The sequence below is a fragment of the Saccopteryx bilineata genome, chromosome 8 (genome assembly GCF_036850765.1).
Source record: "Saccopteryx bilineata isolate mSacBil1 chromosome 8, mSacBil1_pri_phased_curated, whole genome shotgun sequence".
Lineage (NCBI taxonomy): Eukaryota > Metazoa > Chordata > Mammalia > Chiroptera > Emballonuridae > Saccopteryx > Saccopteryx bilineata.
This window is the reverse complement of record NC_089497.1, coordinates 49,885,349-49,912,927: the sequence shown is the minus strand read 5'-3', so window position 1 is coordinate 49,912,927 and position 27,579 is coordinate 49,885,349. Positions and strand designations below refer to the sequence as shown.

Below are 27,579 nucleotides of genomic sequence, written 5' to 3'. Positions count from 1 at the left end.
CTTATTTTTATGGTTGTGAAGTTTGCTTGTTAATGAACATTAACATAATGTATGTTATTTACTCATTCATTCATTCATTCATTCCATTTATTTTCTACCTCATCCCAAAAGTCAGAGGTATATTTTTCCTCTCAGATCCCATGACTAGCATGTCCCACTCACTTCTCTGTTAGCATTAGGCCTTTTTTCAGTTATGGAGAAGCATGCACGTTTGTGGCATAACATTTGCAACAGAGAAAAATAAAATGAATAAAGAACTCAAGGACTGCTCAGAGAAGTTTCTAGTGACTGACACCAGGCTCATCTAAACTTTAGTGTGAAATTAATATGTGTGAAATTTCTATTAAAGTGACTAAGCTACTGAACGGAGCAGACTCAGACATTCTTGAGTTGCCTTCACTGTTTGAGACCCTATCAGGAGGGCTTAGGTGTGGTCTCTCAGTGGCCCGGCCCAGCTCACAAAAACCTGCTTTGGGATGGAGGCAGACTTCACAGATCCTTAGAACACTCGGCTTCATGTCTCCAAAGGCATCCCCATCCTTGGGTCTTTACTGTATGTTATTATTACAATGCTACAATTAATTAGAACCAGGCAGAGGTCTACATTGGAAGCAGGAAACTTACCTGGCTTTTCCTTAAAGTCCTCAAAATCTTTCAGGAATGTGTCCATTTGTGCTTTGTTCCCCCACCCCTCCTCTAGTCTTCTATCCTTGGTGTTTTCCTTTTCTTTCCTTTCTTATCCTGTGTGGCCCTGGCCTTGCCAACAGCCACACACAGAGAAGCCGACTTCCTGCTTTAGCTACTTATTTTAGGGTAAAACCTTTCACTTTATGTATTATTGGTGTCTGCATCACGTTCAACAGAAGAGTGATTTTCTGCATGGCATCAAGGGCTGGCTCATGATCAAAGGAAACTCCAGCACAAGGACAGCCTCTTCAGGTGTGAGTCCTTTGGGGGTTTCTCAGTTTCCTTTCTTGAGGTTCAAGACGAGAGGGAGAAAGAAAGGGACAGGGGAAGTGTTCTGAGGAGAGGCCAGACATTCAAGTCTGTGCTAAATGTTGGATAGAAACAAATTCACTACTCACTACAGATTATATTCTTAATAAAATTTCCTAAGGTACTTTTGAGCCATATTGTTAAAGGGCAGTTTACCAAGTTAACAGCTTTATCTCTGAGAGATACAACTGGAAAAGAATCTTTGTGTTTCTCTTTATTTCCTATAGGAAAACGTGTATAATATGGCCTGGATGATGATAAGAAACTATAAAACTTTTTTGTTTGTGGACATTTGTTACAACCCTATTTAGGCAAAAGAAGGAAACCACGAAGATAACAAAGTCCTATAAGAACAACCAGCGCATGAGGATTATTAACCCCGCTGTGTGTGTTGGTCATTTTACAACTTAAATTCCCTTTACACGTTTGATCAAATAGAAGGCTCTGTATTTTCTGCTTAGGTTGCTTCAGTGAATTGCTGCGTGGATTAGTGAGCAAGCTGGGTTCCTCCCCAGTGGCTGTATTTCAGTTGGTGATTGGGTTATTTTTCTCAGTAATGTTATCATTATTTTGCCCAGGATAAATAACATTGTGATCTAGTGGCCCTAATTACTCATGTTACAGTGTTCTGGAATGTAAAGACGTCCCCATTCCCCAGTGATCTGTTGTTTAACTACAGGAAATAAGTCTTCTCTTTGCCTAGGTTGATGGTGTGTGTGTGTGTGTGTGTGTGTGTGTGTCCTCAGATAGCTGAGGGTTATTATGGGCTCTAGGTTACCAGTCTGTGAGTTAGATGTGACAACAGCCATATTCTGAAAGTCATGACATTTTTTTTTTTGAGAGAGAGAGACAAAAATTAGGGATTCTAAGCCCAGCGGTGTTCCAAGTATCTGAACCACCCAAAATGGTTCCTTTTGAGAAATGAATGTAGTAAATAGGAAGAAGGAAAACTGACGAGGAGGAGTGGGGGAATAGGAGGGAGGCAGTGGTGGGGAAGGGGGAACTGTCACTGTTCATTGTTGTGGGGTAAGTAAATGAAGATGAGGTAGTCCAGGGAAAAGTTTCTGGTCTTTATCTTACAGCTTCAAGAGGAAATACTGTGAGTGAACGTTACTGAGGTATATGATCAGAAAAGCTATATGTCCGCTTTTTCTAAGTGACTATATGGCCTGTAATCAAAACTCACAAGAGCAAACAATAATGTAAAATCTATAAATTAAAACATCACTTGTATATGGTGTGTAGCAAGGTAGACAATGATCTAAAGTACCTTATGCAAGGTAAGCGCTCAGTAAACAGTAGTTTCTCTTCTGGTTGTTTTCACTTGAATTCCGGGGCCGGTAGAACCCCAGGGAGAAACATACAGAGTCTAGATCCATAGTTCTCAAACTGTGTGTGAGTGATATTAATGTATGTCCTAGGTTAAATGGATTTTTAGTTGCAGGACTTTTCAGAGCCTTACAGTGTTCATGTGCAATATCTATCCTCCTCTCTAGGAGAAAATTATTATAAGCAGTGTTTCCCAACATTCTACCACAGAAAACCATTTCAAAAAAATACCATAAATATTTCAAGGCTAGTATTCCATGGAACAATTTGGAAACTTGGGTCAGTTCTGGACAGATTTCCATAAGCATAGGCTATTTACATCTGACCCCAGGTCTTAGTGGGCTTTAGAAAAGTGAACTCACTTTCCTACTGGTAAATTAATTTGGTTTTATCAAGAAGGCATGGTTGCCTGACCTGACTTGTGGTGGTGCAGTAGATAAAGTGTCAACCTGAAACTCTGAGGTTGCCGGTTTAAAACCTTGGGCTTGCTTGGTCAAGGCACATACGGGAGTTGATGCTTCCTGCACCTTCCCCCTTCTCTCTCTCTCCCCTCTCTCCTTTCTCTCTAAAAATGAATTTTAAAACATCTAAAAAGAAGGCATGGACTTATCTGGACTCCAGGGTTAGTCCATGGACTTATCTGAACCCCTGGGAGTGACTCCGTTCTGGACCATTTCAAGGCGATGACCGTACACTGCCTAGAATTAGCTGGGCTTTTTTGTTTATCAACTTGGAAGTACTCGGGCATCTTCCTGTCGGTTATTCACTGTCCCAGTCCGTCAGCAAGTCCTGTGGGCTCTTCTCTCAGAATATGCCATGCCCTCATTGACTGTTCTTGGTCTCCATCACCACCTTCCAGGTCCAGACCATCACCATGTTGTGCCCGGACTATTGCAGTAGCATCCTAGCTGATCTTCCCTTTTTCCTTCTTGCCTCTTTGCATCTACTTCTCTATACAGCAGCCTGAGTAGGAAACTTTGTGAAACAATGTCTAATCACCTCACTCTCCTATGTAAGACCCTCCAGTGGCCCTTGTGTCGTTGAGAATAAAATGCAGTTCTCATCAGTGCCTACAAGGTCCTGCATGTTCCAGCCCGGAGCCTTCTTTTCCCGTTTTATCTCCCACTGCTCTCCCTGCTGAACCCTGTGTTGCAGCCACACAGTTTTCTGTTCCAGGAACATAAGAAATCCCACCCTGCTACAGAACCATTGTATTTTTTTTTCTCTGTCTGAATTGCTCCTTTCACCCTTCAGGTCTAAGCTCAAGAGAAGTTCCCTAACCCCTCCACCTAAGTGGTGCCCTCTCACCCAGATTTCTCTGTCAAACATATGCTGGTAAACATATCTAATAAATGTTCATCACAATCTGAAATGATCTTAGTATTTGTGTTTATTCGCTGTCCTCCTTTTATGATACATACGCCTTCAAGACAGAGCCCTTCTCTGTCCCACTCACCAGTGAATTGCTGTCACCTAGAAATGAGCTTAGCATAGAGTAGGTGCTCAGTAAATATTTGTTGCAATAATACACTGGCCAAATGGATCAATTAATGAATCCAAATGTTTCCTATGTGATATGAGAAGATGCTTGTAAACTTTGTACCCCAGTCATCTCTGTGTTGGAAAATGTAAGTATATATAATAATATTTGTGCAGCTGGGAAGATAGTTATCAGCACTTTCTCATCAACACTGCTTAACCTTGGATATGGCAGTAACGCTGGACTAGCTTAGTATGGCACTGGATTCTGATTCTCTCAGCTCCAGGTGACATCAGAATTTAAGCAGAGGCTAGCAGAATAGTGAATATTTTTATTCTTTCTTTCTGTGGTCAGCAATCCTGGTTTCACTGGGCATCATTCTCAGAGTAAGCTAAAATCCCAAGGAATATAAAATAAAGAACTAAATTCTGTTATTGGTGATTCCTTGCCCCAAAGCCTCTGGTCACTTTGTCTTCTGACTTGACCATTATGCTGAGATCTTTACTTTTTGGGATCCTTTCTTCTCTTGCTCTCTCTCCTGTTTCATTTGAATGGCAACTGTGATGTCCCTAGTATGGGTGAGACAGTGTTGCTGGCTTTATACACTAGATCTCAAAGAAGTCTTTTGTCTTAGGGAGAGTTCCACCAAAAGCACAGTTAGCAGCAGTGGGTGGGGACCCAGGGAGCAGGTCCCCCACTTACATAAACTCTCTTACAGTTGACCCACAGGCCAAGTTTACGGACTTACATAGCCCATTGCTCCATTTTTTAGTGGAGTCAGGGTAACGTAGGTCAGCTAAATATGTGGTATTTCTCCAGTGTTTAGTCAGTTAAAAATGAAGGAGAACAGAGACCTGAAAACTACACTGCTACATAATAGTTGGGCGCGTTTTTAGCCTGAATGATAGAGAATCTATTACAGAGTACTCACCACTAAGCTAGTAGGTTTTTGTGTAGAGTTTCTAATGCAGTCTTTGGGGGAAAACAAAATGAACAAAAAAGGAGGTCTTTGTGCATTGTTGGTTCTGATTTGAGGGTCCCACAGGATTTTCAACTCTGCCAAAATAGGGAATTTTGTTATAATGAAGCGGAATACCTGGCAGTCTCTCATTGGCCAGCCTCCTGTCAGCTGAGCCCTGATTGGCTAGCACAAGTGGGTTTTACAGCTTCTTCCCCCCAGCTGTGACTTCCCAACTGCTCCAAAGAAAGAATGCAAGACGGGAATGTCTCAAGAAGAATAGAATGTGCATGTTTTCATTGACTTTAGTCTCAAGGCGCTAGAAGTGTGTGTGTGTGTGTGTGTGTGTGTGTGTGTGTGTGTGTAATATTATTGAAAGCTGGCAGCAGGAGTATAGCAATTGAGCCAAGAAACTGAGAAAAACGTTTTGAGGAATAGCCACTTCATTGCCAAAATTGTCCACAGACTTTAATACAAAGAAAGTGTATTTAAATAGTTAAGAGAAGCTACGACTATGTAGTCTGATTAGCCCCTTTTCATTGTTTTGCGAGAGCTGCCATATAGAGTCTTAATGAGAGGAGGTGGCATACACTTTATCCTTCTTACAGAAGACCAGAGGAGATAGTCCTTACACTATCCACGGGCACTGAAAGCAAAGCCAGAATTAGGCTTAAGTGCACATGACATCTGCCCATTTCCAGAGGATGGGGGTTGTTCATTACTTCAGATCTCCATCCCAGATGCAGTTCAGTATTCTGCCTCACCCTGTGCTCAGATAGTACCTGTTAACTCAAGTTATATACACCCCTTCTAAAACATCCCTAGTTGAACTCTTACTCTTTCTACCTACACTCACCTCTTCAATTCAGCCCTCAGTAATTTGTCAGAACTACTCAAGCTTCCTGTTTAGAGCTGTGCTACTTGGTAGGAAAAGCCACTAGTTGTTGAGCTCTTGAAATGTGGTTAGTTCCATTAAGACATGCTAGATTTCAAAAAACTTGTTATGGAAAAAACTCATAAAATATCCCATTAATATATTTTTCATGAATAATATTGATTACATGCTGCAATGGTAATATTTTAGCTATATTAACTTAAATAAAACAAATTACTAAAATAATTTTATCTGTTTCTTTTGACTTTTTAAAATGTGGCTACTAGAAAATTTTAAATTATCTATGAGACTGGTACTATATTCCTATTGGACAGACTGCTCTAATATTTGTCACTTGACCATACATTGCACTTAGCCATACATTGCTTTGAGTTATCTTTTATTAAATTGGATCCTATTATTTAAAATTCCATGTATGTGTGCCCCATCTCCCCATCTACACTGTCAGCAGCGTGGGAACATGCACTGTGCTTTATTCTTCCTGAACCCCAGCATGAAGCAGGATGTTTGATATTTTGTTGCTTGATTGTCCCAGGTATTGCTTATTTGCTTGGAAATAGGTTTTTGTCCAATTCCACTTCGGACGACGATAAGGAAATGCAAATTAATTTGTGTATGGGATATTGTTTTTTATTTCCCTGAAGGGACTTATTTTATGTAGTTCTTAATTTGCCCAAAAAGATTAACATTCTTGAAAGGTGGATTATTAAAATCCAGGGTGTCTGCAGTCAGTGTCAGAACTTCCTGTGTGCATGCCCAGCGGTGTTAATTGATGATTACAGTTTTTAAAGAGCCCCTCATTGTCACCTAAAATCATGGGGAAGCTCCACTTTAAGCTCAGAGATTTGTGCTCCACTTTCCGGGACCTGTCTGGGTTTAGGTGTAGGTAGTAAGTCAGGCTGGCCCCAATGACTCCCAACCTTAAGCCAGGATTGAGAGAAGAGGACCACCACCAGCCGTGGTTGCCAAGTAACTGGCAGGAACTCCTACCAAATGGCTGTGACTACCAGAGTCCCTGAGAAAATACTAGGGATGCACCCTGGGTGGGCCTTGCCCTTTAAACATCCTACAATTACGTAACTGCACTTGTGGCTGAACCACATGCTCATAATTTCTAGGCTGGCTACATTATGCCTAAAATGCAGTCATTTCTGCTGGGTCCCTGGGAGAGTCTGACCTTTCCCTGGATTTCGTGACCACAGGATCACTAAGCCACTGTTTTTGGTTCAGTTGTTCAGGAATGTGTAAGAATGCATTCCCGAAAGCCTCCCCTCTTCAGGGGGAGATTTAGTAGCTCTCTCTGCTGTGAAATGATCCCACTCTGTTGCCCACATTATTGCCTTAAACTCGGAGAACCATCTTCCTTTGGCAACAATGCCAATGAAATGAATGATTCTCTCTTTAGAGAAGCAGTTGGAAGGGCTTGGAAGGACTAAGATTTTGAAGCAAAAGCGGTCCCATCTGCCCAGGTTCCCCAGCCTCCTAGAGGCAGATTTCCCCGCATAGCCTTTTGCAGGGGTCCCCAAATTTTTTACACAGGGGGCCAGTTCACTGTTCCTCAGACTGTTGGAGGACTGGACTATAAAAAAAAACTATGAACAAATCCCTATGCACACTGCACATATCTTATTTTAAAGTAAAAAAACAAAATGGGAACAAATACAATATTTAAAATAAAAAACAAGTAAATTTAAATCAACAAACTGACCAGTATTTCAATGGGAACTATGCTCCTCTCACTGACCACCAATGAAAGAGGTGCCCCTTCTGGAAGTGCGGCGGGGGCGGATAAATGGCCTCAGGGGGCCGCATGCAGCCCGTGGGCCGCAGTTTGGGGACCCTTGGCTTTATGGAATGGTTTAATCCCTGGAGAGTAAGGCTGCGAGAGGCAGTCTATGTCCAAAGTTGGTACCTTCACTGGGCTTCTTATCTTTCCTAGACTATGCCCTAGAAAAACCGAGTTTCAAATTCCATAGCTGGGTTTCTGTAGACTCAAAGACACCAGGTTAGAATCCCACTCTATTTAAAAAAAAAAAAGTCTTTTCCCTTTAGGCAGCCTAATTAAGGTGCCCATGTGTCGTAGTTTGCCTGTTGTCCAAGTACATGTATTTAAAGTCTCCATTTAGTTTCGGAAAAGTCCAAGTTTGGCTGATAGAATATGTGGTTGCCCTGCTGAACTCAGATATTCTCAAGCCCACAAACCCCTGCGTGCCCCGCAGCACCCGTCCAGCATCCCCCACATGGAGAAATTCGCTCCCATGGTGACCGTAAACTAAGCTTACAGTTTCCTTCACTGAGCCTCTAGACTCAGATCTAGAAACCACCCAGAGAACAATGTGGCATACTCCCCCAAGAGTCTGACTCCTCTCTAATTGCTCCTTTGAGTGCCATCTGAAAGGAGCCCTTCATTTACACTTGGAATTGTGCTGGATCTGGATCCGGAGGATGAGGGGAAATTGGGTGAGGAGGGTCCTTGAAGGTGGAGGAGAAAGCAGGCTGGGGAGCCTGCGGGGGATGAACACCACCTGCCTCTGGCGTTTCTCTGGAAGACTGTGCCTCGGACTCCTGACTTTCCCCACTTTTCTCCTGGCCAGCAGTTGCCATGGCAACACAGCATCTGAGAACTTCTAATTGCATCTGTCTGCTTCTCCTAGAACCATACCAAGACACACATATGGAGACTTCATTTAGCCTGAAGTTTCTTGCTGGGTTTTAACCCCTTCTGCATTCCTCAGGCTGGAAGAATAATTGCCAAGATGCTAGAAACTTGTCAGGTGCTTCCAGCTGCACTGCCCCCAAATATTCCCGGGCCTTTGCCTGTGCTTTTCAAATGGAGACTCGAGTTACTATGCTGTGCTGGGTCTCTGGCTCTCTCTGCTCCATTGTGTTCCAGTCATCCCTGATGTCCTCGCAATCGCCCCCCACCACCACCACCACCGACATCTGTCAGATTGTCTTAGCTGTTGGTTAGACATCGTGGTTCCTTTAAAGGTGCCTGGCCCCAGGAGAAATAAACCACATGGGCATAGCCAAAGACTCACCATTCCCTGGCAGCACACCACAAAGGTGAGCCAGAAGGGAGAGGTTGGAGACCCTGGGACATTCTGGGGATGGGGAGGAGTAGAACAAGGCAAGAAGCTTCTTTGGTCTCGGGAGACTGACCAACTGGCCTCCCTTCTACCTCATAGGACAGTGGAGGGGTGGGGTTCCTGGGAAGAGTTAGCACAAAACAGCTGCCTTGGCTAATCGCATTTTCACAATTTCTGTTGGCCTCTTCTCACTGACTGCTCTTCATTTCTGCTTCTCCCTGTTTAGACCAGCACCCTTCACTCTGAAGTCTCACCCTATTTGCCTTCCTCCAGGGGTCTTCATATTCCCACATTACCTCATCTCTACCTTCTTCCCTCCACCAAATTCTAATTCCCTCCGCGTGTCAGCTGGGTTGTACATTGCTGGTAGGCAGAAGAAATGACTGGAAGCCATTTTAAGTCTCCCCATTGCTCTCCTGTCTATTTCAGCAGCATGCAAGCGCGCGCGCGCGCACACACACACACACACACACACACACACACAACCAGTGTCTTTCTGTGGATCCAAGACAATCTTTAATTAGTGAACTTTCAGGCTGAATATTTTGGCCAGGTGGAGAAGTGGGGGGTCTTCGGGGTATTTCTCCCAAAAGACTGGTCCCAGACGGAGGCAGCCCCAGGAGAGGAGTTGGCACAGGCCCTGTCTGTCTGTCCCTACTCCAAGTCCTCAGGGCAGTGTGATTCAGTAGCCCTTTTATGTTTTCAACAAAGGTTGATTAATGGCGCAGGGTACTATGCTGGGACCTACGAAAGAACTCTAAAACATAATTCTTGTCTTCTAGAAATTATAGTTCAGCTGGGAAGACAAAATCTGTACAAGCAATTAAAATATTTCAAAAGTGATCAAAATAAATACGTCGACAAAGTGGAATGAAAGTTCAGAGAAGGAAGAAGGAATTCATATCAACCGAAAGGAAAAGGTCACTGAGGATGGACTGGTGTAACTTGAGCTAAGCTTTGAAGGACAAGAAGAATTTTTCAATCCAGACAATAAATCAGACTTTCCAGATAGTGACATCTTTTTAGCTGGGCTTGTAGGACGTTCTCTGCCCGCCTGAAGGTTAAAGAAGCATCTAACTATCCTTAATGGTACTGGCATTTTCAAAGAGTAATGAGTTCTCATTTCAAAATATAGAACCTCAGGAGTCCTATACCTTGTATTCTAGTCTGCTTGTGACTTAAATACACTGTGGCTACCTGCTCTACCCATAGGCACAGCTGAAACTCCTTGTAACCAGAGTTACTGGAGGTAGGGAGGCCAAGCATCTTGAGGCCACGTTAGCAGTGAAGTTACCCAGGTGAGAGGAAGAAGACTCTGAGCCACGTGCCAAAGACCTTGTTAAATGTGGCCAAGTAGATGCCAGTAGGTAACAGTGTCAGGCATTTGAAACAGTGCCTGGTCATGTGAATCATCTTGGAGATCAGTGGTATAGCCTTGAGTTTTAGGGAGAGCCATGTGCAAATTGGGATAATGGAAAGGAGCCTCAGATGCAGGGGCACTATTTCCCAGTTCAGGGTAGGAACCCAAGTTCTCTGCCTGCCACAGTGGCGTTCTGCCTTAGTAGGTGTGGGTCAGGAACTAGCCAGGGGCTACCTAAATTCAGTAGACCCTGCGGCAGGAAGGTGGAGAGAACTCTTAGCTCTTAGACTGTATCCATTATCTCACCTGCCTCCCACCAAAGCAGGGGCATAAATTTACATTCCACTCAGAAGCCCATGAATGTGAATCCTATCTGGTCTTGGAAGCTTAGGGAGATGGAAGGTTGGCTTGCTTGGGTGGTGAAAATGTGCAGGAATGTTGTTCCAGATGTGGCAGGCACTGTAAGGGACACTCCCACAGCTGCCCTAGGTCTGTCTCCCTTCTTTAATTGAGGGTATTGGGATTTAAGTATGTGGACTTCTTTCTTTCTTTGTCTTTCTTTCTTTCTTTCTTTTCTTTCTTTCTTTCTTTCTTTCTTTCTTTCTTTCTCTTTCTTTCTTTCTTTCTTTCTTTTTCTTCCTCCTTTCCTCTCTCTCTCCTTTCCTCTCTCTCTCTCTTTCTTTCTTTCTTTCTAACTTTTAATCAACCACTCTCCTTGAACTACATGTGGAAATAATTAGACCATGAATGCTGAGTAAATGTGAGCCCTGGCAGTCCCAGACATACTTCAGTGACAGATTCTTGGCAGAAATGAAGAATTGTGAATCTCATGTGAATTTCCTTTAACCATTCTCTCCCTTCTTTTCTTTCCTTTTTTTCTTACAAGGCAAACACAAATAGAATAAAAATGTTATTAATGGCATTCTAGGGGAGTAGAGGATTCCAGACCCTTAAGGTTAGTGAAATAAGGCCACTCGATTGGGGTCCCATTACTGCTCACCTGATTTCCTCTGCCATGTCCCAGGAGGGGATGGAAAAGCATTGCTTATTTCTTTGACCGTGAAAGCCAATTTTAATTTGCCAGCAAAAACGCTGGAATATCCTCAAGAGGTTCTATATGTAAACAGTCTTCTTTAGTTTGGGCATTTGGGTGCTTTCCTGGGAAAATACAGTTTGGTATTCAGAAACATTTGAAATGGTAAATTCTTGTACTTTCTAATTAAGAGAATCCTAACAGTTTAAGGGACTTGGGCACATCTACAATCCCTCTTTTTCATGGATGGGGAGACTGAGGACCAGAGAGATTAAGCACCTTGCCCTAAGCCACACAGTGTGTTAGAGGCAACTAAATGTCAGGGCCTACCTCCAGGCTTCTGCATCAGTTTGCTTTACATAGAACCTCAGTGCCTCTGTCTGGTCTGCCCTCTGGGTTACTGGTTTAGGTTTTAGCAGAGGTTTAAAGGCTTTTTATGGCAGGGGTGGGGAGGAGTCTCATTCTAATATTTGCCAAGTCATTTCTTATACAGTGGCATCCATTTCTTGGAGCTCTCTAAACTGCCTAGTTTTGCTCCCAGTTTTCTGAATGCGCCTACTCTGCTTGCCTGGCTGCTTTGCCTTCAGAGCCCTCACACGGTAAGCGGGCTGTTCATTGCACAGAAAGTGAGGGGGGCTGGATTGCAGCCTGCACCCTGCTTGTCAAGCCCTGCAACCTGCCCAGAGGGGAAGGCACCTTTCCCGATTTGCACAAAGACCCCATGTGGGCTGGTGGAAGCCTGTTCTCCTTCCTGCCCCTCTCGGTGCACATCCTGTCCCTTCCTCTCCTCAGCTGCCCTCGGCCCTCCATGTCCACCCTTTCTCCCTGAGCTCATTTCTTCTCTTGGCTGCATTTCTCACTCCTACGCGGATGATGTCCAGATGTGCATCCCTAGTCCTTTAATTTCAGCTGTCGGTGGGGTGTTTTACATCCCTCAGACTCGAGCCCGTCACTGACTCGTCATTGCGTGCCCCTCCCCCACTGGGCCCGTCCATGGCTTCGTCTCCGACAGGCACACCAGCAGCCTCCCAGGCTCTCAAAGCCAAAGATCTTGGCAGCTCTCCAGATTCACTCCTTCCTCGCCTCCATTCGGTATGTTGCCAGACCTCCTTGACCTTCAGAAATTTCTCTTGGATTCCTTCCTTTCTCTGTATCCCTGCCCCCATCTTCTAAGGGACTCTCATCACCTAGCTGATTTCCTTATGCCTCCAGTTAGTTCCTCCTCACCCATTTCTTCCCATACATTACTGCCAAACTATTCTGAAGACCCTCCTGCTCAAAACCTCCAGGGTTTCCATCCAGAGCCTACCATTCTTCAGGGCTCAGCCCAAGTCCCGTTCCGCCCACGAAGCCCCACCTCCTGGAGTCAGCCCCGCTTCCTTAGGACTGCGTTGGTCTGTGTGTGTCGGGTTCGTCGTCCTGACTAGGTTAGAAACTGCTGCGAAGGCAGAGGGCACTCCTTTTGAGTTTATGCCATAGAGCTTGCACCATGCTGGTCACAGACCATTGCTATTCTTGTTTTGTCATTATGGGCGCTCAGCAAATATGCTTTCTGATGGGTTTAAATTACTTGCTTCGTCCTTTACTGAAGACTAGAGGACTATCTGGATCCCTACTTTGTCCATTAAAGTAGGCCAATCTTAGGCAGATAGTTGGAGAATGGAAAATGAAAAGAGCATGCTCAAATCTAACAGGCGAATTCACAGCAGAAGATGGTCTGGGTTAATTGGTTCTGCCCAGGTGTTCTAAAGAATCTTAACAGGTGAAAGTAGGGAACTTGCAAAAAACAGTCTTTAGGAAGACGACTGGTTATCGTGGGCACTCCCAGGGATAACTCTGAGGACGATAGGCTGGTATTGGGGAGCGTTTCAGTCAGTGGAGTCACTGGAGGGCCCTGAGTTTAGGAGACCCCAGGGCGAGACACCCCAGCTCATCACCGTGGACCAGGACCTGAAAGCAGAGAGCAGAAACACCCTCTGCAGGTGCGGGGACAGTTCGGACTCACCGTCTTCTCACTGCCAATAGAGATGAACCCTTCCACCTCCTAGACCAGGGGTCCCCAAACTTTTTACACAGGGGGCCAGTTCACTGTCCCTCAGACCATTGGAGGGCCGGACTATAAAAAAAAACTATGAACAAATCCCTATGCACACTGCACATATCTTATTTTAAAGTAAAAAAAAAAAAAAACAGGAACAAATACAATATTTAAAATAAAGAACAAGTAAATTTAAATCAACAAACTGACCAGTATTTCAATGGGAACTATGCTCCTATCACTGACCACCAATGAAAGAGGTGCTCCTTCAGGAAGTGTGGCGGGGGCCGGATAAATGGCCTCAGGGGGCCGCATGTGGCCCGCGGGCCGTAGTTTGGAGACCCCTGAACTAGACGCTTGTGAGATTATTTTCAGAACTGTATGGAAGTGGCTAGCAGATTTCTAACTCTGTAGGTGCTCACCAAATGCTGCTGTATACTTCTGCTAGGACTGGACGGGACCATCACAGAAAACTGAGCTTAGCATTGTGGAGAAACCAGGCGTCCGGATGCTGTGTGTGTCTGGGCCACCGCGAGAAAGACCCAGTGTATGGAAGGGAGGCATTCCAGAGGAAGGGCTCCCTCTGAAGATGGTGGCTCAGGTCCTTCCGTCTGACAGGGCAGACACTTTGAGAATGTGACAGAATCTGTAAAATAATAAAGACAATGGTTAAGGTAGGCAGCTTTGTCCCGTTTGAATTTCAAAAGTAGTTCTTTTCAGGGACACAATAGATTAATTAGCACCTGAGTAAAAAGTGTCGAGAGCGTGTTATCCCATAAGCTCTGATAGAGGCTGAACATAGACATTAATACAAAGAAGAAATGGATAATTCTTGAATGACAGGTCCTTAATAGATTTTTTTTATCGAGTAAAGCTTAATCCTTTTGGGTGATAGATACATCCTTTATTTTGATGTCATAAAGCCCAGCCATGCCTTCCCTCAAACATCCTGAATGCCATTGTCACTGGCCACTGACACTAATCTGAATGGACCCCAAATGACATTTAATGTAAAAAACATTCACTAAGCATTTTTTCAGGCGGACAATGTGGTGGGTCTGTGGGAAGCCAAAATGCACAAGCGTTCGGTCTCCTTGAGATAAGCTATATGTGCATAAAATATTAAATAAGACTCTACCAGACCAAAGGTGCAGACACCTTCTTGTTTCTGAAGAAAATATAGGCTAGATGGAGTGTCAGATTTACTGTGAAGCTAATCAAACTTCAGTTTCAGACCTATTACCAGACCCCATTTAAGGCCCTGTGCCCAATTTTACAGCCATCATTGCATAATCTTTTTCTTAACGAGGGCCCCTCAGATTTTTTAAGCGTCCGCCCCACAAAATCTGGATCTGGTTCTGGTGCATAAAGTCGAGATGAGGGCTTGGTTGTGAGCACAGGGGAACACTGTCCCTGCAAATGCAATGCCTACTGCCAGGCTTGTGAGGACATCTGCTGGATGGCACCACTCCTTCCTCTTTTCCTGAATATGTAGGATGTGCCAATATGTTCTTTTCAGAGAAAGGAATCAGAACTTAGCTAGGTCACGTGGTGCTCCTGCTAGATTGCAAGGCGTTAAAGGGGTTCTGCTTTCTCCTTGGCGTTCTCAAGCTTGGGCTACTAGGTTCCATTCTAGAATGATCTCCCGGGAGCAGCCAGCATCCCGCCCTATGCCCACCAGGGTCTCCTGTTCTCCCCGGTTCTGTGAGCTCCTTTGTCCCCAACTCCATGATGCTGGGCGAATCTGAGGGGCCTGGTGTTTCTGTGAAATTTCCATGACTAATTCTGGCAGAGCAAGGAGAGCTTTTCTCGTCAACAGAACCGCTCTATCACAGATTAGTGGCATGCGGAGCCCAAATTCCACCTTGGCTCACGTAAAGGCTGTTTGTGTTTTGTTTTTGTTTTTTTCAAAAAGAAAGTTGGGAAGAAATAAAGGGACAGAAGGCACAGAGCCAACCCAGTTCATGTGAGTGACTGACGCTATATTAAGATGCAGTTTTATGCCTTTGCTTATGAGCTTTCTCCCCTGCCAAAGCACACTGCTCTTCCAGAAACTGCTTTACTTCAGAAGACTTTTTTTAAACATTCAAAGCATATTTTATGTTCAGACTTAAGATTGGTCGACGCAGAGACTCAGACACACACGATCACCTCTAGTGGTGGTTTTGCAAATAACTTGCTTTTTCAGTTGCAAAAGTATTTCCTGTTTTTTTAGACCTTGGATCCAAGACAACACTCTAGGTTTGATTTGTAAAGAGGCAAAGTGGTTTAGTGGAAACAGGGCAGGATTAAAGTTTGGAAATCTCAGGTCAGGCCCCACTGGGTCTTGGACTGGTCACATGTAGCTGTGCGTGAATCTCAGTTTCTTCTTCATTATCGGATGCTACCTCTGGATGGGCCTTAGAGATAACCCCTGTCTGCCTATCCCAAAAAGGTTTAAGAATCAAAAATGATAGTAAAAATTACAGACTAATGAAAATTGTCATGCTGAGGCTGACAGTTACTCAGAGAGGAAGTTTTGCCCTCGCAAAAGTCAACAGTGCTCCCCATCAGTCTTTGCCAAGAGAAGTTTGTATTGTGCAAAGTAACCATGGTACCAAGTCCCCAGAGCATCGCTTGCAGCCATAATTGAAAACAACGTAGAAGCAAGTTGGGGAGATGCTGTAGATGGATAAAGCTAGAAACCTGATGCTTCTCTATTGGAAGCAAGTATTTTGTTGATTTTTATCAGTATGTCAGGGTTGCTACACTTCCAGAACATGCCTCCTCTCCCCAATCAGTCACATTCTCCCAGGTGCATTCAGACAGATGGGTTTGTGTACCTGTGACCTCACACTTCTAGGGGATATTCATAAGCCAGTGTGCTTATCTGTATGTAGATGAAATTCTCATACAGGCTTGGGACCTGATTGCTGCAATTGTTAGGTGGTAAAGCAAATACTTCTGTTTCATTTGTGAGAACTGTGTTGTCCTCTGTGACCTCTCCCTGTGCCTGCCCTTGTAGCTGTACCCTCTCTCCAAAGCTCGCGCCCTTGACTGTTCTTGGTAAAGGAGTATCATCAAGGCTCTGGGGTCAGACTGACCTGAGTGCCAATCATGACTCAGCTCCCACTAGTTATATAGCCTCTGTACATTACACAGCTTTTCTTTTTATTTTTTTATTTTTATTTTTTGTATTTTTCTGAAGCTGGAAACGGGGAGAGATAGTCAGACAGACTCTCACATGCACCCGCCCGGGATCCACCCAGCACACCAACCAGGGGTGATGCTCTGCCCCTCCGGGGCGTCGCTCTGCCACGACCAGAGCCACTCCAGCGCCTGGGGCAGAGGCCAAGGAGCCATCCCCAGCGCCCGGGCCATCCCTGCTCCAATGGAGCCCCGGCTGCGGGAGGGGAAGAGAGAGACAGAGAGGAAGGGGGGGGGTGGAGAAGCAAATGGGTGCTTCTCCTATGTGCCCTGGCCGGGGAACCGAACCCTGGTGCCCCGCACGCCAGGCCGACGCTCCACCACTGAGCCAACCGGCCAGGGCCTACACAGCTTTTCTAAATCTTAAAATCTTCCCCGTCTGTTACATGGAACTAAAAAGATGGAAACCTTCTCAGACGTTGTGAGGACAGAGCTATCTGTGAAGAGCCTCACTCAGTTGTAGGCGCTCTAATTAATATTAGCATCGGGCTCTAGCAGTCACACCCCCCCCTCAAGATCTGTGCCTCACACGTGGTAGGTTGGTTCCCCTGCCTCCAGCCTCTCTCTATCCAGGCTGCCCTGCACTTGGACTTGGAATATCCAAGTTGGAAGAGACCAGACACAGTATGCCAAAGCACCGTATTCATTGTGTCGCTGGCCCTGCTTCAAACTTCCCAAGGTCCTCACTGCCCGTCAGACCCACAGAGAGCCCCTCGCTCCACCGGCAAGGCCTGCTCCCCGACACCTGCTGCCCTGCCTCATCGCTCTCTGCCGTGCCACACCCCTCCCTTCCCGGGAGCGAGTTCTTGCAATGAACATCTCAACATATTCTCTCCCGCTCAAAGTCAGTCACTCAGCAGATGGGTAATGCCACCTACCACCCTGAGGAAGTTTCTAGGAGCTTCGGGAATGCTCCTGACACTGCTGCTCCCAAGGCAGATAGGGCTTGGGGAGGGACTTTCTTTTTTTTTCTTCTTTTTCCAAGTGAGAGTAGGGAAGATAGAGAGACAGACTCCCACATGTGCCCTGACTGGGATCCACCCAGCAACCCCCACCTAGGGCTGACACTCTGCCCATCTGGAGCCATGCTCACAACTGAGCTACTTTTAGCACCTGAGGCAGAGGCTTCCTGGAGCCATCCTCAGCACCTAGGACCAGTGCGCTTGAACTAATTGAGCCATGGCTGCGGAAGGAGAAGAGAAAAAGAGAGAAGGGGGAAGGAGAAGGGTAGAGAAGCAGATGGTCACTTCTTCTTTGTGCCCTGACCAGGAATTGAACCATGGACTGATATTCTACCACTGGGCCAACTGGCCAAGGCCATGGGAAAGGGCCTTCAATGGCACAAAGAAACCACCTTTTCCCTGACCAGGAGGTGGCACAGTGGATACAGCATTGGCCTGGGGCACTGAGGACCCAGGTTCGAAACCCTGAGGTCACCTCCTTGAGTGTGGGCTCATCTGGCTTGAGCATGGAGTCGCCGAGGTTAGCATGGGATCATAGAGATGACTCCATGGTCACTGGCTTGAGCCCAAGGTTCCTGGCTTGAGCAAGGGTTCCCTGTCTGGGGCTGGAGCCCACCCCCCATGTCAAGGCACATATGAGAAAGCAATCAAAGAACAACTAGTGTGCCACAACTGTAAGTTGATACTTATCTCTCCCTTCCTCCCTCTCTCTCTCTCTCTCAAAAAAGAAAAAGAAGAAGAAGCCACCTCTTGGGAGAAAATTTTCTTCATTGTTGGTTTCATTCACAAGCATGCCTGTGAATGGGAAGAATTGGGGAAAACCATGAGGGTTTCAGGGAAGACATTCTTTCTTTTTTTTTTTTTTTTTAATGTTTTGACATTCATTTATTGACTTTAGTGAGAAAGGGAAAGAGAGAGATAGAAGCAGGAACATCAATCTGCTCCTGTATGTGCCCTGATTGGGGATCAAACCAGCAACCTCTGTGCTTCAGGACAGTGCTTTAACAAGCCAAGCTATCCAGCCAGAGCAAGACATTCTTTCCGACATTGGCAAATCCCCAGTTCTTGGTTCCCCCTGCTGGTGCCTGCAGAGCACCTGCTCCAAACTCCCACCTCCCACCACATCTTGCAGAGGAGGAGCTGGGAGGAGCTGCAGGAGCTGGGAGGAGCTGCACTCTGCATTGCGGCTCTGCGCTCTGTGAGACAGAGAGAGATTGCCACCTATCGACAGATATGCTACATGCAAGGAGGAATGCTTTTGTAATGAGCATTTCTCTGTGATCTTCAAACAGAATAGCAGGGCTTAGTAGGCCCTTCATTTTTTCCATTCAGTCTGGCCTCTTGCTCTCAGTATAGTCATTTCATGTAAGAAAAGATGGGTGGAGACATGACAGCCCAAAGAGGTAACAGCATCTCAGTGAGAAAATTGTTTGAAAATGTTTTACACTCTAATGATGGCCACTTCAGTACATCTCATTTAATCCGCACACAGCCCTCGCAGAGATCAGCGGTCTCATTGTACACATGAGGAAACTGAGGTTTAAAGACAGTGCCTTGTCCACTACCAGGGCAACTAAAGAGCAGATGTGGAATGTGGGAATTAAAATCTATCTCTGACAGCAGTGTTAAACACTTGCTCCTGACATTTACTAACTATGAAAATCACACCCTCATTATAATTTCCTCAACCTTAAATCATCTGGGCATGAAAATAAATATAAAACAACTTTTCCTTGCCTGACCAGGTGGTGGAGCAGTAGATAGAGCATCAGTCTGGGATGCTGAGGACCCAGGTTGAAGCCCCATTGTTGCTGTTAGGAAATCTCACTTGAGCGCAGGCTCATCTGGCTTGAGCACAGGCTAACCAGCTTGAATGTGGAGTGGCCGGTTTGAGCGTGGGATCATAGACATGAGCCCCTGGTTACTGGCTTGAGCAAGGGGTCATTGGCTATGCTGGAGCTCCCTGGTCAAGGCACATATGAGAAAGCAGTCAGTGAACAACCAAGGTGCCACAACTATGAGTTGATGCTTCTCATCTCTCTCCCTTCCTGTCTGTCTCTGTCTCTCTCTCTAAAAAAAAACCTTTTTCTTTAGATTGGGTAGAATCCTACCTTTGCAACTTTCTATTTATTTATCCTATAAGGCTCAATTCCCTCATCTGTAAAATGAGAATAATTATGATGTTGATTTTATGGCATTGTTGTAGAGCTTAAATAAGATAACATGTAATAAAAAATCAGTTAGCATGGTGCTGGGTATTTATTTATTTATTTATTTTTACAGAGACAGAAAGAATCAGAGAGAGGGATAGATAGGGACAGACAGACAGGAATGGAGAGAGATGAGAAGCGTCATTAGTTTTTCGTTGCAACGCCTTAGTTGTTCATTGATTGCTTTCTCTTATGTGCCTTGATCGCAGGCCTTCAGCAGACTGAATAACCCCTTGCTCGAGCCAGTGACCTTGGGTTCATGCTGGTGAGCTTTGCTCAAACCAGATGAGCCCGCGCTCAAGCTGGCGACCTTAGGGTCTCAAACCTGGGTCCTCGGCATCCCAGTCCTACGCTTTATCCACTGCGCCACCGCCTGGTCAAGTGGTGCCAGGTATTCATAAATGGGAACTTAATCATCTATTTTCTGAGGGTCTGAGTTGGAATCCTAGCTCCTGGCGTTTTTAGCTTTGGGACCTTGGGGAAGTTCCTTGATCTTTCTGATCTTTAGTATTCTCATCTATGAAATGGGGCTAATAGCATACATGTTCTTGCAAGGTTGTCCACACAGTAAGATGACATCATATGTATGGAAACACTTTGTAAATTTTATTCTTTATATTTTAAATAAAGAGTATCTGTTTTCTTACAGAGATTTTTGAGAACTGTTTCTGCAAAATTACTAGGGTTGAATTCAGCCTACAACTAAAAGCTTTTATTTTTAATACTCACTAAAAACAACAATATAAGACTAAAAAGAGGCTCCATAAATGCCACATGCTATTCTGCAGGAAGCTCTGTGAGCATTAACATTAATCACTTTTCATAGGCAGTTCATTTTAGTTGATGCTGCACTTCCAAATCTGTTATTTCATTCCATCATCACAGGGCAGGGTTGGTCTTTATCCCTGATTTACAGAGGAGGAAACTGAGGCTGACAGGATTGACGTGACTAGTTAGACACAGCTAATGAGTGCTAAAGGTTGTGGGTGTCTGCCCACGAGGACTGCCACGTGTGCTGCCTGGTGTGTCAGTGGGGGCTTATACCTGAGCATGCTTTTTTATGCATCTGTATCTAACTCCTGTGACACACTCACAGAGGGTTACATATTTGTCTGTATCCCTCTATTCACAGGTTGTTTCCTAACAGGAAGGGCAGAAGATAGTCTTATCTGAGATCATTTTTTTTTTACACTGGTCAGCGATAGCCTTTTCCGCTTCCTCTTCAGAGCCGCTTTCTTTTCCCGGGCACAGGTTCCGAGAGGGCTGGGCTCTGCCTAGAAATAAGCTAGATTTTTATCTCCAAACAACAGCTCTCCAGTCCTCCCGGCCTTCTGGGAATTACTTCCTCTTTTCTTTCCTGCCAGCCAGCTTTATTGAATTCGCCTTAGCAACATCCAAAAAAGAATGGGTGTAGCAACAGCATGTGAACCAATGAAGTGTGAGCATGCCAAGGGTGTCTAGACCAATGGGAGCCTTGTGTGACAAGCAGGCTGGCTCAGGAGACAAAATGGTAACCTGGAGTTTGCAAAGCAGCTTCCAGGTGACAACACACCAGCTATATTGGACCCAGCCTTTCAGCTCTCACTATCTACTTTGGTTTTTGTTGTTGTTGTTGTTTTTGCTTTCTTTGACTTATTCTTGGATATAAAACATTTACCAGCCTTAAGAATTTACTGTCCGAAGTTAGTTTGTGAGTGTGAGTTCTCGCATGACATAGTAGACATGACCTGAAGGGCAGAATCTTAGGTCCCATCCTCACCTTTCTTACAGCCAATTCCATGACCCCAGCACAGCTCCTGCCATCTTTGTCGGCTTTGTCACAACCAGTGTCACCCCAGTGACCAGGGGCCAGAGGCCTGTGGTGATTGATTGCTTGTGCAGCCAGTCAGGAAGAGTGGCTGGAGGAATCACATTCTCCTTCCTTCAGCCACCACTCCTGCTGGCCTGAGTGGCAAATGAGGTAGGACTGGCTTTTAGCCTCCAATTAACGTGAGAGAATAAATGTGCCACTGACAGATGAGTGATGCCAGACACCCACATTTCGGAGGCACAGACTGGAGCCAGTCCCTGCCTTTTTAGTTCTGGTGCGTGTCTGAACAGGAATGTCTGACCATAAGAGGTTTGAGGATAGTTCTGCTGCTTGTCAGATGGTTTGGCCCTCTTGGTCTTGCAGTTATTGGCAGATGTGGACAGGGGCTGAATAAAACCATATCAAATTGCAGACCCATGTTTCAATGGCTTAGCCTCTCTTCTTTTGCCTTTTGGATGATTCTGCCTTGAACGCTCCTCAGTGAGAGTTTGGTCCCTCGGATATCCATATTTCTCTCCAGTGTTTCCATTTCTGCCTAGTCTATTCTTCAGCCTCTCGGATCAGTGAAGGCCTCCTGTCTCAGAGTCGCTCATGTGCTTCCTGCCCTCTCTCCCCTCTAGCTCCCTGATGTTTCCACATTGCTCTCTAAGATCGCTGTTTGTGTTTCCTCAGAGAGTCCTGGAGTTTCTTGAGGATAAGGACTGTGCCCTCATATCTCCATGCCTTAGGGTAGGGTTGGCATGTAATGGATGATACTATATTACCCAGTAAACCTTCTTAGAAGAAAGGGAGGCTGCAAGATAGGAGCTCTAGCTCTTTAAGAAACTATCTTAGGGACTCAGAGTCGGCCTGGGCTGGAACAGTGCGGGCAAGGCTGGTGCTGGCTGCTGGGAACAAATTCTTGCTGTTCGGGGCCCCTCAACCCCACGAGCCATGACTCTAGACTGAGCCCTGGGCCTAAAAGATAATCGCCACCCATTGGCTCATCCCATGATGGGCTTGTTTCAGTGGCATGGTTTTCTTTATGATTTTGTATTTTAGGAAGAACTAAAGAGCAAGTCCAAGATCTGTGCCAATGTGTTTTGTGGAGCCGGCCGGGAGTGCGCCGTCACAGAGAAGGGAGAGCCCACCTGCCTCTGCATTGAGGTAAGTCCCGAGGCCGGGGGCCAGAGGACAGTGGCCCAGGCCAGGGCGGCTGCCTCGCGGGAGCTGCCACGTCGGCACAGCAGTGCCAACAACTTCATCATCTTCATAAAAGCACACCCTGCCTAGCTGAAAAGTATGGAATTTTCATCCCAGGAGTTAAAAATCAGATGTCAATACAAGGATATTTTTTCTTTTTAAAAAAAATGTTTAGCTTTATAAGATTTTTAAATTACAAAATTAATCATTGCTTTATGTAAGTCAAATAAGTACAGAGAATTGTACAAACCTAAAGTTAATAATCTTCCACGGAACCTTTAAATCCCGTTAGTCTGAGTTAACCAGTATTAACAGTTTATTATATATTTGTTCCCCCTTTTTTTTTACTTTGCTACTATAAACATATAGGGGTTCCTTCTATTTTATACAAAAATAAGATCACAATCTATTAATATATAGATATGTATATGTGCAACTTGCATTTTGTACGCGTTCATATATCATGGGAAGCCCTGCAGGTCAACATGTATAGTTGTAACTCAGTATTTTAGTAGCTGCATAATCTTTAGCGGTATAAGTGAATCAGATTTGTATAATTATTTTCCTATAGATGGACGCTTAGTTTGTTTCCAACTAAACAATAACATCCTTGTGCAAATAGCCTTACATGCTGCTGCTTTTATTCTCTAGGGTTGATTCCCACTAGGGCTTGCTAGGTCAAAGGATGTGCAAGTTTAACAAAATAGACAGAATGCAGGGTTTTCAGGTTTGCTTTGGTTTTTAATGAACTATAAAGAGCAAAGCGAGGCCTTAGCCAGGTAGCTCCATTGGTTAGAATATTGTCTCAATATGCCAAGTTTGGGCACATACAAGAATCTACCAGTGAATGCATTAATAAGTGGAACAACAAATCGATATTTCTCTCTCTCTCCTTTCCTCTTTCTCTCTAAAATCAATAAATTAAAAAAAAAAAAAAGCAGAGTGAGTCTTTGAGAAATATTTCTTTCGCAAGCAGGATTCTGATAAGTTCTCACTCTCTGGGCAAACATAAAGACCCTGGATGTGTGCCCTTTTACCCCTTTCTATGAAACCAACCCAGGCCTGGAAACACGTCTGTCTTTCTCCAAATAAATACACCCAACTTGTTACCCAAGTGAAGGATCCTGATCTATTGCCCTAGAAAGGAAGCCCTCCAATTTAGAAACCTGAAAAGCGGATGCGCTGGGGACCCTGGCAGGGCCTCATGGAGGTGCCCTGGACACTGTGGTGGCTGAAGCCCAGACTTGGGGTTCAGAAACCTGGCGTTGGCTCTCAGCTCAGCCCCATACAGTTGAGTTTTTTTTTGTTTTTTGTGGGGTTTTTTTGTATTTTTCTGAAGCTGGAAATGGGGAGAGATAGTCAGACAGACTCCCGCATGTGCCCGTCCGGGATCCACCCGGCACGCCCACCACAGGCGATGCTCTGCCCACCAGGGGGCGATGCTCTGCCCCTCCGGGGCGTCGCTCTGCCGCAACCAGAGCCACTCTAGCGCTTGGGGCAGAGGCCAAGGAGCCATCCCCAGCGCCCGGGCCATCTTTGCTCCAATGGAGCCTTGGCTGCGGGAGGGGAAGAGAGAGACAGAGAGGAAGGGGGGGGGGGTGGAGAAGCAAATGGGCGCCTCTCCTATGTGCCCTGGCCGGGAATCGAACCCGGGTCCCCCGCACACCAGGCCAACGCTCTACCGCTGAGCCAACTGGCCAGGGCCCAGTTGAGTGATTTTGAGCAGGCTAGTTGCCACTGGATGCCATGAAGTCAGAGACCATTCTGGCTTTGCCCAGTGCCCAGTGCATGGTAGAACTCAGTACTAAGCATCTGCTAAACATCTGTCCTTCTGGCTTTGGTATTCCCGTCTGTGAATGGGAAAGGTTGGACTTCCGGCCCCAGTGCTCCATGTTTCTTTCACTACATCGGCTCTTTCTTGCTTTGGTGCCTTTATTAGGTCTGAGCCAAACTTGCCTTTCCTTCTCTCCTTTTAAAAGTCACAAGAGTCTTAAGAAACTGAACTTGCCTGTGACCATGGCCCTGTAAATAGGCTAAGTAGAACCGAGTTGCCAAGCAAACTTTAGTCCATGTCCTCGTCTGTAACGATTCTCTCTTTAGTACTTCACAAAGACACAGGCACCCCCACCCTCAGCCTCACAACAGGCATTGTAAGATTAGGAGGAAAACAGAATGGCCCCAAAATACTAAACAAAGCAAGAGAGCAGTGATTCTTGGGGTTCAGCCGTGGAGGAGTTGCAGAGACGGGGTGTTTACCTGCTTTCAGTCTCCACATTGCCACCTCTCAGCTCTGGCTGTTTGTGTCATAGAACGTTGGAATTTCAAGGGATCTTAGATCACTCAAAGGAACTGAGTGACTTTACTTTCTATAAAGTGATGGAAAATCCAAATTCCTTACTTCTCTGAAAATTCCCTTTCTGCTCATTCGATGGGGGTGAGCCCAGGAGGGGGTTCTGCATCTTCACTCAATAGAGACGGTGACCCTGAACCAGGATCAGCACACAGGGCCCTGTGGGCTGCAAGGGGATAAAGTGCCTCCAACACTGAGTGGGGTAGGGTTACAGGTGCCAGAGCTGCGGCCTCTCTGCCCGGGTTGGATAGAGGCCGTCTCCACTGGCAGGGCACCCTCCCAGGATGGCGCTGAGTGCGCATGTGTGTGCCGGCACGAACGCCCTCTGCGGGTCTGTTTCAGCAATGCAAACCTCACAAGAGGCCTGTGTGCGGCAGCAACGGCAAGACCTACCTCAACCACTGTGAGCTGCATCGAGACGCCTGCCTCACTGGGTCCAAAATCCAGGTCAATTACGACGGACACTGCAAAGGTAAGGAGTACTCTCGCCACCCCATCCCAGCTGCAGCTGTGAGGAGCCAGGGAGCGGAGCACTGGAGTCCTGTTCACTCTGTCTGGACATTCATGAGTTTGCTGGCTTCATCCTGGATGGCCCAGGCCCCTCCCTGCCCAGGGTTTCCTGCATCTGACCCGCCAGAGGGAGGAGGGGCATCCTGCTCTGTCTGCAGCTGGATAGTGGGTAGGGAACCACATCAATAATAGTCATCAGTAATAATAAGGAAGTGTTTAAGTGACTTCTGTATCTTTTTAAAAAGCAGGTAAATTTCAACTTTTCCCATGCTTTTTAAAGGTGGGTACCAGTCAGTCCTGGTAGTATTATATTTCTCCTATTTTACACGGAAACCACTGGCATTAGAATAAGAGGGAAGGGGTCCTGTGCTTGTTGCTAATTAGACACTAGCCCCCTGCCTAGCTTTTCTTACACTTGAATTTCACTGGAGAAACAAGAAGCTATTTCCCACACGTTGGTCTCCACTCCATTTCCGTGTCCGTCGTGATTCCATATGAATTCTCAGAGTCCCAGTGACCTCCCTAACCCCTCAACCTAGCGGGATGAGGTGTGACACCAGGAGGGAACTCAGTGGCCCCAAAATATCAAACAAAGCAGGAAAGCAAAGACCCCCAAACTTGGGTCCTGGAAGAAGGAAAGGAGACAAGAACTTAAGACGAAATGATGAAAGGGGTACAAGTGTTCCCTTTAATGTGGAGCAGTTTTAATCCTAGTAATATACAGAAATTTTCTTTTTTCTTCACTTTGCATTATGCATCTTCTCCTTTTGTCTTTCAGAGAAGAAATTTGTAAGTCCGTCTGCTAGCCCAGGTGAGTGCCTGTTTTTCTACAGTGTGCATCTTAGGGGGGGGATTCTTTTCATGATGGAAATTTCATGTTCCACAATCCTTGCTGAAGATCACAAGATTTTCCATGCGTCACCCCTTGTGACCCACAACTGTCACTCAGCGGCGCAGCTCAAAACTGCAAAACTTTATTTTTTGTGTTTGCCATTTGAAGCATCTGGTTGAGTCAGAATGCTGACTGTGTTTTGCATTTTTGCTAAGTAGTGATTGAACTGCAAGGACAAGAAAGCCACTGAGTCCTTCCTTCATAAGACATGCTGATGTCGTGGGATGAACAGAATCAGAAGGCACAACTCTTTTTGAAAGGGGGTAATATGAAAGGCAGTAAGATTTCTTCTGTGATTTTCTGTGAATAAAAAGTAAAATTTCATTATGATTTATAGTTCTAGACCCCTTTAACATGCATATACTTTCCCTTAAATCTTCATCATTACCTTGTGAGGAAGATTTTATTGTAATTATCTTGTAGATGAGGAAATTGAGGCTCAGAGAGGCCAAGTGAATTTCCCTGGATCACACAGCTAAAAAGTGTCAGAGTGGGGAAAAGTGCCCAGATTTTCACTCGCTGACTCTGTGCCCGTTTCACACCCTAACAGGCATTGTCTTGCAGGATTTAATTCCTTTTGCCAAGTCTTCCCTTCTCTGCTTCCCCATCCACCCAACTCTGTTTCCACGTGGCTTACACAACTGTCCAGAGCCTGCCTTCAACTTGGCCTTGTTTTCTGTAGCCGATAATAAAGGGTAATGCAGGCAGTGTAAAGTTATAGGTGGGAGAAAGTTTTGACAGACCCAATTGGCAAGCCAAGGAAAGCTATGCAGAGACTCAGAAATCCAATGGCATAAAGAATTACAACGTTCTCCTTTGTTCACTTGTTGTTTCAGCTTATCTTTGAGCCAAGAGAACTGTTCTGTTGATTTTTTTTTAAATTGAATTTATTGGGGTCACACTGGTTTAACAGAATTATACAGGTTTCAGATTCTCAATTCTACAACACAACTCTGTCTATACCACTTTGTGTGTTCACCGCCCCAAGTCGGGTCTTCACCCAGCACCATTCATTCCCCCGTCCCCTCCACCTCCCAGCAGCCACCACACTATTGTCCGTGTCCATGAGTTTTCTCTCTCCGTTTTCTTTTTCGTTTGTTTTGTTCTTTTTTGCTCAGCCCTTCCATCCCCATCACCCAGAGTTTTGTTGATTGATTTTTCCCCCTCTCAGCTTTCTAAAGTTAATGTCCTTTATTTTGCTTCTCAACTTCTTTTTTTCTCACCTAAGCAACATAGTCTCTCTATTTCTTTTTTTTTTTTTTTTTTTTTTTATTTTTCTGAAGCTGGAAACGGGGAGAG

At 45.4% G+C, this 27,579-nt stretch overlaps 1 protein-coding gene across 1 annotated transcript in view; it reads left to right on the top strand.

The window, feature by feature from the left end:
• FSTL1 (follistatin like 1) overlaps window positions 1–27,579 on the top strand; it is a 62,967-nt gene that overhangs the window by 17,023 nt on the left and 18,365 nt on the right. The window contains exons 3-5 of the mRNA XM_066241240.1: window positions 22,388–22,492; window positions 25,221–25,350; window positions 26,167–26,199. Of these exons, the coding sequence (XP_066097337.1) occupies window positions 22,388–22,492; window positions 25,221–25,350; window positions 26,167–26,199 (268 nt within the window). The remainder of the gene's footprint in view (window positions 1–22,387; window positions 22,493–25,220; window positions 25,351–26,166; window positions 26,200–27,579) is intronic.